Source organism: Populus euphratica, unplaced genomic scaffold (genome assembly GCF_000495115.2).
Source record: "Populus euphratica unplaced genomic scaffold, PopEup_1.0 scaffold158.1, whole genome shotgun sequence".
Classification (NCBI taxonomy): domain Eukaryota; kingdom Viridiplantae; phylum Streptophyta; class Magnoliopsida; order Malpighiales; family Salicaceae; genus Populus; species Populus euphratica.
In genome coordinates, this window is record NW_011499913.1 from 951,721 (window position 1) to 964,782 (window position 13,062).

General features: G+C 35.5%; 2 protein-coding genes across 4 annotated transcripts in view; both read left to right on the forward strand.

Moving 5' to 3' along the window:
* TRM8 (GPI-anchored adhesin-like protein) overlaps positions 1 to 5,596 on the forward strand; it is a 5,903-nt gene extending 307 nt beyond the window's left edge. The window contains exons 1-7 of one of the 3 annotated variants that reach the window (XM_011038636.1): positions 501 to 579; positions 981 to 1,034; positions 1,122 to 1,232; positions 1,341 to 1,399; positions 1,503 to 3,272; positions 4,316 to 4,451; positions 4,760 to 5,596. In XM_011038636.1, the coding sequence (XP_011036938.1) occupies positions 1,127 to 1,232; positions 1,341 to 1,399; positions 1,503 to 3,272; positions 4,316 to 4,451; positions 4,760 to 5,427 (2,739 nt within the window). In that variant the 5' untranslated portion in view covers positions 501 to 579; positions 981 to 1,034; positions 1,122 to 1,126 and the 3' untranslated portion in view covers positions 5,428 to 5,596. Of the gene's footprint in view, positions 1 to 56; positions 580 to 980; positions 1,035 to 1,121; positions 1,233 to 1,340; positions 1,400 to 1,502; positions 3,273 to 4,315; positions 4,452 to 4,759 lie in introns of those variants that run through there. The other 2 variants (XM_011038635.1, XM_011038637.1) reach the window with 2 other exon arrangements.
* Positions 5,597 to 9,907: 4,311 nt separating this feature from the next.
* Positions 9,908 to 11,495, forward strand: LOC105134286 (uncharacterized). Its single transcript, XM_011038638.1, has one exon. The coding sequence runs from the start codon at positions 9,983 to 9,985 to the stop codon at positions 11,255 to 11,257; it is 1,275 nt and encodes a 424-aa protein (XP_011036940.1). The 5' UTR covers positions 9,908 to 9,982; the 3' UTR covers positions 11,258 to 11,495.
* Positions 11,496 to 13,062: the final 1,567 nt, after the last annotated feature.

Below are 13,062 nucleotides of genomic sequence, written 5' to 3' on the forward strand. Positions count from 1 at the left end.
AAAAAAAAAAAAAAAAAAAAAAAAAAAAAAAAAAAAAAAAAAAAAAAAAAAAAAAAATCTAATGCCATCAACAGCACAAGACAGGTAGTCCACCATCCCCTCTCTCCCTCTCCCTCTAGACTGACACATTTTTACTCTTTTTAAACTGGCTTGTTTTAACCGCATGTTTTTGGACCATTCCTCGTGCACCCCAAATCTCTCAGTGTGTTTCCCTCTATCTGCTAATGTCACCATTTTTTGGCTCTTCTTGACTTCATTTTCCAGCCATTTTGTTAAAAAACCTACTTTTTAAGTCTTCAGGCATCTGGTTTTGTTAACTTTTGCTCAAAAAAAAACCTCTTACAGGCAAAGTTGAGAGCTTGGAGTTTGAAAAAATGTGGTATTCTTGGATAGTATGGGTTGACTAGTGAGATTCACATGAAATGGTTCAGAGTTTGTGAGATTTGAAGAAAACCCTTTCGATTTAAGTTATTTCTGGATGCTTTCGATCTGTTATGTGGTTCAAAGGCAAATGGGATTTGGTTGATTTTGCTGTTTATGCGAGTAACGGTTGGAACCTTGACTCTTGGAGGATGTCAAGTAAGATTTTGAATCACATGAATCGTTTTTTGCCTTTTCTTTTTGCTTTCTTTTGTTAATTTAAAGATTTTCCAGTTAAGTGAAGGTTATTTGGCTATGTAATGCCTGTGATTTTGGCAATGTTGGTTATTTAAAGAAGGATCTGATTTACTTGGTAATTAGTGTAGTTATTTTTGTATTACCTCTCCACTTGTGTGTAAACATCTAGCACTTTGTGTTTTTTGCTTGCTGAATGAGCAATGTAGCTGACATTAGGCGTGGATGTGGTTTTTAAAGGTCTAATCTTTTGTGTCCTAATTGTGTTTCAATTCATCTTTAGAGCTTGTTTAATTTTAAATTTGGAACTTGATGGCAATGTAGTTTGGCTGATGGGTTCTGTTTGATTATTTTGTAAAATGCAGATGTAAATTTGGGTTTTTGACGAGACAAATTTGCCTATTTGAATCGTTCTCCAGGTTAAAAATGACTTCGATAGAATTTATTAGAAGTTGGTTCTTCTAGGTTTTACTTATTGCTGAGACCATTTCAATTATGATTTGTAGATAATATGATGGAGGGTGAGAGAAAACGTTCAAAAGGAGGCCTTTTTCACTTGTTTGATTGGAATGGGAAGTCTCGGAAGAAGCTGTTTGCGAATAATTCTGAATTACCTGGTATAGTTGTTGTCTTGAAGATTATGGCTGTGCGTATGTAATTTCTGATTGTTTCCTAAGTTGTCCAGTTTTTAACTTGATTTATGTCTGTATGTGTTGTGATTGTAGAAGGATTAAAGCAAGGAAAAGAAAATGTTGAAAAAATGGAAAAGCTTCTGCTTCAGGCGGTGAGAATTCATCTCTCTCCTGTTGTAATTTTATTTTCTACTATCCTTTAGTTATTATAAAATCTCAAACATGATTAACGGTTTGTTTTTCCTGTACACCCAGGGGGAGCTGGATGATAGAAGAGCAAACTTGAGTAACAGAGGAAGTACTGACTTTAGTTGTGCTTCATCGATGACTAGTGATGAAGGATATGGAACAAGGGCCCCTGGGGCAGTTGCAAGGCTTATGGGTCTGGATTCTTTGCCTACATCAAATGTTGCTGAGCCCTCGTCTGCCCTAGTTTTTGATTCACGCTCTCTTAGGGCATTTCAATATGATAGCAGCTCGCCTAATTTATGGAGTGAATATAACCCTGTGGACCACCTCAACGTTCCAAATAAGCAAGAGAACAAGAATGCTTGGAATTCTTTGGAATTGAGGCCGCATAAGGTGGAAAACCGGCCAAGTAAGAGATTTCAAACTGAAACATTGCCTCCAAAATCAGCTAAATCAATTCCATTTACCCACCATAAGTTGTTGTCACCTATTAAGAATCCTGGATTCACCCCAACAAAGAATGTGGCTTACATAATGGAGGCAGCTGCAAAGATAATTGATGCAAATCCTAAGGCAACTAGTAGTGGTAAAGTTCCATCAATCGGGACTTCTTCAGTTCCTTTGAGAATTCGAGATTTGAAACAGAAAATGGAAGCTGCTGCGCATACCGCATCTAATCCCCAAAGATCAAGTGAATCCTCTGTTGCCAAGAATACAAAAGGACAACAAAGTGACAAGAGTTGGAGTGGACCAGAAGGCCTGTCATCTTCCAAGGCTTCTACAAGTTCAGAAAAAGGCACTCCCAGCAGTTTGAAGAACAAGGGGAAGTCTGTTCCACTTGCAGCACAAGCAAAGTCCACTAATGGTCAAAGAAGGGATGGATCAACATTGAAAAGTAAGAGTATTGTGAAACAGAAGGAACAGAATGAGGTCAAAGCAAACCAGATGCTTAAGACCCAGCCTCGTGCACAAAATACTGTACAGAAGAGAATCTCTGAAAGCAGGACCAGTAATGTGCTTCAGCAGAATAACCTCAAGCAAAATTCTGTACCCAATAAAGATAGTTCAGGTTTGAAGAATTCAGTGTCTAATCAGCAAGGTAGAAAAACAAAATCCACTAGTGGTTCTGTTGGACAAAGTAGGACTGTAAAAAAGGTTGTTGTAAAGCCTGAAACTGTGCCCAGAAAGATGGGCTTGGCCATGACAGATTCTGAAAAGGAGAAAACTAAGAATATAGCTCGGAAGAAACGTTCTGTCAATGGTGATCTCCAAATTGACAGAAATGCTATTCCTAATGTATCTTTCAATAAGGATGAAATGTCTACAAAAAGTAATGTTGTAATGGATGGGAACATGAATATGGCCATGGATAACAGGAAAAGTGGCATGGATGTTGTTTCATTTACGTTCTCGTCTCCCATAAAGCGGGCCACACCTAGCTCTCAGTCATCTGGACAAATGTCTGAGAAATGTAGCAGTTCTGCTATCGACTCTTTTGGTAGTAAAGATCATCCCTCCTTAAAAAGTTCGATGTCTTATTTTCCTGGATTGAATGTTATGGGAGGTGACGTGTTGGGTGTTCTTTTGGAACAAAAACTGAGAGAATTAACAAATAAAGTAGAGTCTTCCCATTGTAATGTGATCAGAGAGGAGACTTCTTCTACTTCTTTGTCCATTTTTCAAAACTCATCAACTCCCAATGTGGTAAGCACCTCCTCCGCAGCACTGGACAAGATGCTTCAAGTTGTTCATGATAAAGATAAGTCAGACAGCCTAGGTTACTTCGATTGTATTTTGGTGGAAAATTCACAGCTTGCTATGAACCAAAAGTGGCAGGTCAGTCATATGTCCACAATCTGCAGATGCATCGTTCCTTTTTTGGCATCTGTGATCTACATTATCTGTTTTTTTCTTGGAATTTTGATATGCTCGAGTGACAGTAGGAATTCAATTTATTTTTTTTTGTCAGTATTCAGTTTCAAGATAAGCTTTTCCTGATGTGAGTAACATTACAATTCTCTAAAAAGAATTGAAAGTTTAGTTCGATTCTTTGATGTAGGTAACATGTGTGTTATGTTGTAGATGCCTTTGTAGGTGACCTATCTGGTAGAGGTTGACAATCAGGTTAATTTATTCCATGCCTCTACTGTATTGTATATGTATATCATGAAAGATATAGTAGATAAAGTAGGAAGAATACATGTTTTTGTTTTTGCCAAGTCAAAAATCTTTTGCGTGAGTTAAAATGGGCACTTACTTTCTTCTCCAAGATCTGCTGTAAAGGTGGTATATTCTCTTACATTGCGGATAATGTCCGAGTCAGATAGAATTGCTCTGGAAGCTGTACCCTGGATTTTTTTATTTTCATTTTTTGCGAGTGCTAAAGAGTCTGGATTTAGTTGTTAATTGTTTGGGGCAGATGCCAGTCCTTGTATTGGTTTTATCTGTGGAGCTTGGAGCCTGTGTGCAAATTATTGCCAATACCTTCTTCTTCTTGTTTTTTTTTTTTTTTTTTAATATAATTTCTGAGTCAGGTATAATTGCTCTGGAAGCTGTCCCCTGGATTTTCTGATTTTTGTTTTTGCGAGTGCTAAAGAGTCTGGATTTTAGTCGGTAATGGTTTGGTGCAGATGCTAGTCCTTGTATTGTTTTTATCCGTAGAATTTGGAGCCTGTGTGCAAGTTGTTGCCAATACCTTCCACTTAACCAATGGGCACATTAGCATACAGAATTCTGTATGTGGAAAAGCTAAGCAGATGCTAATGGGATTGGAAGTTCTGACAAAAAATAATTCAATTAGCATTTCTCATCTTCAGAAGTGAATATAGGTTCACAGCTTATTTGCCTCCCTAACAATCTCACTTGGACAACCTTTTCAGCAATCAGAAGATATGGAAGTGCAAAGCAGTAGCAGCAATTACAGTGAAACTGGAAAAGAACTCAAGTGTCAACGTACCAGCCCAGTTTCGATTCTCGAACCTTCCTTTGCAAGTGGAAGTTGCTCATATCTCAACGGTAAAGCTGTACCCTGATTCTCTTGTACTTCCGTTTCTAACAATGTATTTGGATTTGGAAAAATCTTGTCACGTCATGCATGATAATTTGGAAATAAACCTATATCATTGAAATGCCAATTAGGAACCTAGTGGTGGTAATTTGTGACTGATAATTAGGAAGATAAGCACATCTAATTTTACAAATCAGGTTTGGGGTTGTGTGCACCTTTTAAGATCTTCATAATGTGATGCGGGCTGTTCTCTCTTTTTTGGATAAAATTACGTTTTGATGGAAATAGTGACCAAAATATATACTAAAATTTTCAGGAAGTAGCCATTGCTCAACAAATGAATCTGTAGAAATGGAGGGTGAAACCGAGCTATCAGACTCAGCCTCCTCAATATCTACAGTTGATGTGGTAAGAAAATATACAACTAGGACATGCAGCATAACAGAATCAAAGGAATCAAGCGACTGGGAACTGGATTTCATGAGGGATATACTTGTCAGTGCAGAGCAAAACCTGAAAGATTTCTCATTGGGTCAAACCTCCAACGTCGTAAACCCCAGTCTTTTTCATCAGTTGGAGAATCAAAACCAGGGGATGGAAAGTAACGAAGAAGATTACTCCAAGCTTGCTCGAAAGCTCTTGTTTGACTGTGTTAGTGAATCCCTGGACTTTAAATGTGGACAAATTTTGTTAGGGAGCTGCAAAGCATGGGCTAGATTGTCAACATTGTTTCAAAGGAAGGGGTGGTTGGCAGAGGAGCTGTTCAAGGAAATTTTGGGTTGGCAAAGCATGGGAGACATGATGGTGGATGAGCTTGTAGACCAGGACATGAGCACTCAGCATGGGAAATGGCTCGACTTTAGCATAGAAGCATTTGAAGAGGGTCTAGAGATTGAGAATGGGATTCTAACTTCTTTGGTTGATGAATTGGTTTCTGATTTATACCCCTGTAAAGCCCTTCAAGAAGGTCTTCCTCTCATTTAACATCAACTTTATCTAAGGTAACCTGTTGACCTTACATTCCTTTGATTTTGACAGAGGAAACAAGAACATGATCACCACTCGTAACCTTGCATGTTTTCCTGTTCTGACCATCTGTAATCTCCATTTTCTAAGTGCACTTTTCACTTCCTAAGATATTTGGTTCCCTCCAGATTTCCGTCAGAGTCAACTACTGGCATAACAATCTAACAATTAGAATTCTGTCTGAATATTTGATTAGGCCTTGATCCGGGCTTAGCAGATCATATACCAGGCTAGGCCTTGTAACATTTAATCACAGGCGGAATGCCTGTTGGCACAGCAGGCATGAGATAATCTTATTTTCACCACTTTCTTGCATGCAAATACATGTTTCAAGAATTACAAATTTACAGTAAATGGCATATGCCCACGTCAATGTCGTGAGTATATATGATATTATAGGCACTATCCACTATCCCCTACACCTGCAGAGAAGGCAAATTCATAATTATTAAACTAAGCTGGGTTTGGGTGATGGATTGACTGGGTTTCAGGTCAAATGGATCTTAGATTTCCCTTTGAGATTCAATAACTATGGGGAAAATCAATGAACCATTGAAAATATGAAACCAATTAATTAAAGAAAACAAAAGATTCAATAGAAAAGGAATCCAATAACACTCGTCGGAAGGTCGTCAATTGAGCTAGCCTAGACAGAGTTCATTTATTCCTGTTGGCTACTTGTAATAACCTATAAAACCATGTTGTTTTTTCACATATTAGCTCATCATTGGTCACATGGTCAAGTTGAGTTGGATAATTTTTATTTTGGAAACAGCTTAATTTCAATTATAAAAAGACTAAAATCATTTAAACTATATCAAGTTAATTTATCCAATTCATTAATAATTCGGATTAAGTTTAATTATTATGAATACGAGTGTAATTTTTTTTTTCTAGAATTTACAATCACTCGCCAATCCATTTTATTTATTTATTTTTAAATTTTTAATTATTTATCAAAACATTATTTATTGTTTGATATACTATTTATATTTTCAACGTGTGTATTTAGTGTTGTGATTCAATATATCTTTTAATTAAAAAAATTTAAAATAATTTTTTAATTTTTAATATTAATATTTAAGAATATTTAAAAAAATAACAATTTAATTTTTTTTTGCAAACAAAAAAATTACAACACAGAAATAAACACTCCCAGAATATAATATGAAAAGTAGAGAAATTTCGATCTGCTTCATTAAATAGAACCGTCCACAGGAAGTAGTTTTTTTTTTGGCTGTCTCCGGGAACTGGTGCGTGCCATAGGCTATGTGTCCACATGTCAGATCTGGATTGGGTTATTATACATTTATTTAATTTATGCAAGGACACCAATATTCTTCTTTCTTGGACAGAGAAACCACTGAAAAGAGGCAGTGTATTCTGCAATATTGTCAACAGATTAGCACGAAATCTTTATTCTGATTAATGAATTGTTTAAGACAGGATTGGCAGTTTACTTTACTTAAGATAATGATCTCTTGGCTCTCCGAACCGCAAGAAATATTTCTTAAAAAAATCATAAACCTAGAAAACAGGGTTTGCTAAAACACAGAACCTTAGCCTCGTGGTAGCTGCCCAAAAGTTAGGATCCTATGAATCTTGGTATAACTTAATGTCTCAAAAGCCCTAGGAGGAGATGGGTTTTGCAGTGGATCAACGCACCCATTTTCATGCATTTTCTTAGAGGGTTGTTCTACCTTCATCAGCCATTTAAATCCCTCATTTATTTTATTTTAAATTATGACAAATGAAGAATGATTTATACCATTAATAAACTAACACCCAGAATGTCAACTCTCCATCCATCACTCGAAAAATCGCGAGTTCCGAACGAGTCGAGCTCCACTAGCTAGGCTTTCTTTCTGAGAGTGGTGACACCCTGCACGATCAGTGTACTACTATGCGTGGATCTCGAGGAGATCGGAGGGCTGAGGGTCGAAGATGTACCCTTCTGATGTATACACACACATCCTGCCATGAAGAATGGAACAAGGACAGGTCACATGTGACAGGCCAAATGGCCTTCATGGGGGAGGAGAGGGAGTGTATGACATCATAGAGAAAGCACAAAGAGCCCCACACAAATGGCCATGGCAGGAGGCCAAACGTGCTGCCTTGCTCGTAAATTTCTTGTCCATGTTCGCTTTCCCGTTTTCCCACCTCGATCCCTACTCTTCTCTCAATGTCTACACCTTTTTTCATGACATTCTGCTTCCTGCTTCCTCTTTTTTTGCCTCGATTTATCCTCGTTACAAAACCCTTTACGCTCTCCGCCGAATGGTTATAAATTTTATCATTAATTGTTCGTACAAATAATGGGTCATTAACTCCATGCCGAAAGCATAGCCGAGGGAAAGCAATTCGATATATTTACTTTGAAATAATAAATACTCATTGAACAAATATCTTGAGAATAAATATTTTTATTATATCTTTGTTCTTGTTTTTCTGGGCAGCCATGCTCTTGTCGTATCTATATTTGTCTATTGTATGTCAAGGCACTGCTTAAACGTAAATATAACATTTTGTCTGTTGTATTTCAAGAATTACAGTTTAGATTCTAATAGACTTCTCGATGGATAAAAATACTAGTTTGAGACTCGATGAACTTGTAGACAAAAATCGTTTGATATGCTTGAGAGTGAAATCTCGATATAAAATCTTAGATATTGCTAGAATAAAATTTAATCCAAGGTCACTAGTTTGTCCTCTGTGGTCTAGTTTCTTTTCAAAACAAAAATATCTTGAAAGAGAAGACGGCAGTGCTATCTTTTTTAAAATAATTTTTATTTAAAAATATATTAAAATAATATTTTTTAATTTTAAAAAATTATTCTTAATATCATCATATATAAAAACAATAACAAAATAATTTTTTTAAAAAAATATAATTTCAAAAACATTTCCCAACAATCAATTCGAATCTTTCACTCGAAGTTTGAGATATTCAGTAAATTGGAAAATAATTCCTGAATCATTAAAGATTTTGTAAAAAGTACTGGCCATCAAAGGAGGTTGGTTACACGAACATTGCAATACGGGCTCGCAAATGATTCTGCTTCAATTCTTTCTGCAATCAAATATAGCAATTATTTTTTTTAAGTAAAAAATAATACTATTGATTTTATTTTTTTATTATTGAATTAATTAAAAATTTAATTTTATAATTTTTTTAAAATATTATCGATTGCTAAAATATTTGTTCACATTATTTTTGTTTTGCTTCAATGTTTTTTTATATTTTTTTAAAATTATCTTTATAAAAATTAATTTTTTAATATTGAGATAGTTAAAAACTTATCTTTATAGTTTTTTCTTTAAAATATTATAAATTGTTACAATGTTTCATCACATGATTTTTATATTTTTTTAATGATTTTTTTAAAATTATCTTTATTGATTTTTTTAATATTTAGTTGATTGAGAATTATAATTATAGCTTTTTTAGTAAAATATTATCAATTGTTATATTGTTTATTTACATAGTTTTTATTTTTTTATTTTTTCATGTTTATTCTGATATTATCTTTGTAGTTTTTAAAAAAAAATATAAATTCCAATAATTTTTTTATAAAAACTTTTTTATATATTTTTTTATAAATCCATGATAATATACAACTTATATCATAAGCTTGTAACAGCATGCGGCTGCCGCGGGCATAACATATAATATGGTCTATATTCCATAAGTTCAGAATACCTTTGATTCTTGTCTTCAATTAATAATCTACCCGGTACATTAGGAAGTATATGATTAAAATTATAGCCGTTGAGTTCGATATAAGATTTGGCTAACAAATTTATCCATTTAATCTTAAAATAATATTATTTTAATAAAAAATAAATAAAATAACATTTTTCTGGATAAAAAAGTCTTTAAAGGTAACTATATAAATTTTTATTGGAGTTTGAACATGTGGATTATATTTAATTAAATTAATTCTTAATTTGATTGAAAATAAAATTTAACTTAAACTAAATTCTAGATAAATTAGTGATTAGGCTGACATCCCAAGTCAAATCAAATTTAACAACTAAGATTAAAATGGATAAAAAAACTAGTGTAACTTTTAATGGTATCATCCATATGATTGTTGTATATGTATAAAATTACTGCTTAAATCAAACTCCCTGAAATTTTCATGGGATAATTAAGAAATAAAAATCCCAAATTCTCCCCCCTTGAAAATTAAAACCCACAGATTCAATGTACCTCTTTCCATTTGAATTTGCAAATAAAAAAATGGCATTATTTGGAAATCCCGAAACATGAAAAACCCATTTAATTTCTTTTTAAGGATTTCTAATTTCCAAAATCTAAATGTCACTAGTCAAAGATAATGAAAAAGACAGTGGCATTAGATGTTATAACTCATCATCTTCAAGGGCAATTTAAGGACCCAGCCAAGTCTCAAAACCCCTATTTACTTGCACAACACAGGCACTTTAGCAACCCCAACACTTGTCTCTCCCTCTCTCTCTGTCGTTCTCACGCAAGCAGCAAAGAAAAATGGAGCTGCAAGAAACCCAGAGTGAGAACAAAAATGGCCAAACCTCCACACCAGACCCAAAAACAGACCTTGGAAACCCTTATAATGGCAAAACTTTAGAAACCCATTACTTTACTGAGGACTTTGACAGTGCCTGTTCCACACCTTATGTTAGCGCGCCTTCTAGCCCCGGTCGACCTGGATCCGGACCCGTTAATGGTGGGTTCTTTTATAGTTGTCCGGCAAGTCCAAAGCATTTCGCAATGACATCAGCCGAAAAGGCAATGGCGAACTTTGCTTCTTCGCCTGATAATAGTGTGGCTATTGGTTATGAGTTTGAATTCTCTGCACGGTTTGGCTTGAGCGGGTCGGGTCAACCCGGATCCATGAGTTCAGCTGATGAGCTTTTCCTGAATGGTCAGATCCGCCCCATGAAGTTGTCTTCTCATTTGGAGAGACCCCAGGTGTTATCTCCTTTGATGGATCTTGAAAATGAAGAGGAAGATGGAGATAGTAGTAATGAAGATGAATTCATGAAGGGTTGGAGAAAGGTTGGTGCTAATGGTGAAAGTATGTCGAGAGGAAGAGATCTGAGGTTAAAGAACAAATCTTTACGTAGAAGAACAAGATCCATGTCACCATTGAGAAGCACTTCTTTTGAGTTTGAAGATTATGGTGAAGAAAACAAGAATGTAATTGATGGGTCTATTACTTCTTTGGAAGTTAATGATGACAGTCTCAAGCTTGATGAGGCTACAACTAGTGTTGGCACTGATACTCCTCCAGCGTCTGCATCATCTTCAAGGTCATCATCAGCTGGAAGGAACTCAAAAAAATGGGTTTTTTTGAAAGATCTTCTTTATAGAAGCAAGAGTGAAGGGAGGAGCAACAACAAGTTTTGGTCTAACATTTCCTTCTCACCAGTCAAGGAGAAGAGTAAGAAACAAAGTACTGGTGTCCAACTTGGTGTGTCAAAAGAGAAGGCTAGCAGCAGCAACAATAGTAGGTCTAATGTTGGCAGTGAGAGTCAGAAAGTGAAGGGAAATAGTGGGCATGGCTTTTCTTCTTCTTCTTCTTCAGGGAAGAAGCCAATGAATGGGATAGGCAAGAGGAGAGTACCGGCATCACCACATGAGTTACATTATAAGGCAAGTAAAGCACAAGCTGAGGAGATGAGAAAGAAGACATTTTTGCCTTACAGACAAGGTTTACTGGGGTGTTTAGGGTTCAGTTCAAAGGGTTACGGAGCCATGAATGGATTTGCAAGAGCTTTGAATCCTGTTTCATCCAGGTAATTAAGTAGTCAAATGTGTTAAAAGGAACTTGTAAGTTGTATATACATTTTATGATTTTTTTTAATTTACTTTCCTTTTTGTTAAATCTTGGTTGTATTTTTATGTATTTATTGATGGATATTCTTCTCTGTTAGCTTAAAAGAGAAGTTTGTCCCTGATCTATGTATTTTGTACTTTCTCATAGGGTGTTTTAAGCCTAGAGAAAGATCAATATCAATTTCTACCAGTAATTACTCCCGTCTGCCCCAAGTTCTAATTTGACTGAGATTTGATAATATTAGGTGTAAATCACAAGTGGGATTGATGTGAAACAGTGCACTAATTGGATTATTGCATCAATAATATCGTACACATGGTTGGGAGGACACATAATTCTGTGATGTTAGGTAGTAGAGGCCCCCTATCACCTCCAATTACACGATGATGCCTCCGAAATTGACCCACAATTATAAACGGATTTCGTGTTGTTTTGGCTGTATCTTGCTTACGCAATTTCATATTGATATTCACATGTGATATTTTGCACGAGAATAGTAATGTAGAGAAAAGGGGGTGAGGTGACCCCTTTGCCTTTTCAAAATCTAAGATCACTTGACGAACTTTGCAAAATCTGGGGCCATTACAAATCTCACTGTCCCTTAATCATCTTTAAATTATTCTGCCTTGATCAATCTGCCCCAGCAATCTAGCTAGATGTGGATTGAGTTTGCTAATGGGTGCTTTATAATCTTATTTAAATGGGGCATGGTGTTTCTTGGACATGAACATGGTCCCGTAGAGGAGATGATGAGACAATGACATAAAGGAGTTGGAGATAATGAGACATGCTTGATCTTGATATAGTTTGTAGTCATTCTAAACTTCCCTAGCAAATTTCTGCTCTTCTTTTTGGATTCTTCTATCTGGGCCTCTCATCCTTTGATCATTATATTTCACCCCATCATTTCACAAAGGATATAAGATGAGAAAACTCACTTAATTGTATGTTGATGTCCTCCTTCATGGACCCTTGTCTGAATACTTGGAAGGAACATAACAGCCGAAGTAACAACATTAATTTTATGATCTATCGATGTAAGGAATAATTTTCGATGCATTTCTAAATTATATCTAAAAAACGCATTTCTAAACTATATCTAAAAAACCCCAATCGTTATCGTAAACTTAAACACTCAGGAGGAGAAACCCTTCGTTTCTTTCTTTTATTTTTTTGTGTCTTCTCATTTTAACCATGCAAATGAAGGCTATGCTGCTGATACTATACATATCTGAAAGTAGAGGGTCAACAAATACAGGAAGTGTACGGAATAGAAAAGATTGAGACATGGGGAGCATGTTCCCTGTTCTACTCGTTTTGAGAGGATAATGGAGAACATTTACTCCTTATCCTTCCGCTTTGAACCCTTGTGTAAGGACAATGGAGGTTATATTTCATTCTCTTTTAAAAACTATTTTAGGAATAAATTATTTTTATACGTTATTTTCGCCTCATCAATTAAACATTCTTTTCAAATCTGAGCACCAACCTTGCATGTGTTAGGTGATAGGTCCATCAAATTGGGACACATTAATTTTTAGCCTGAGAAAAAATAGTAGCAAAATCACATCACGGCCCCTCCACTCCATTATTGTACACGGGCTCGTATCCAAATTTCCATGTTATCGTAAGAATCAAAATGATGACACAAGTCATGGGTCGGACCTGAAAAGTCTATTTGAAGTTCAACATATTGTTCTATCGCTATCTGCCTGGACTGTTTCCTTTCTCTGTTTTTTTCTTCTTTTTTTTTCTAAAAAGGGAATTT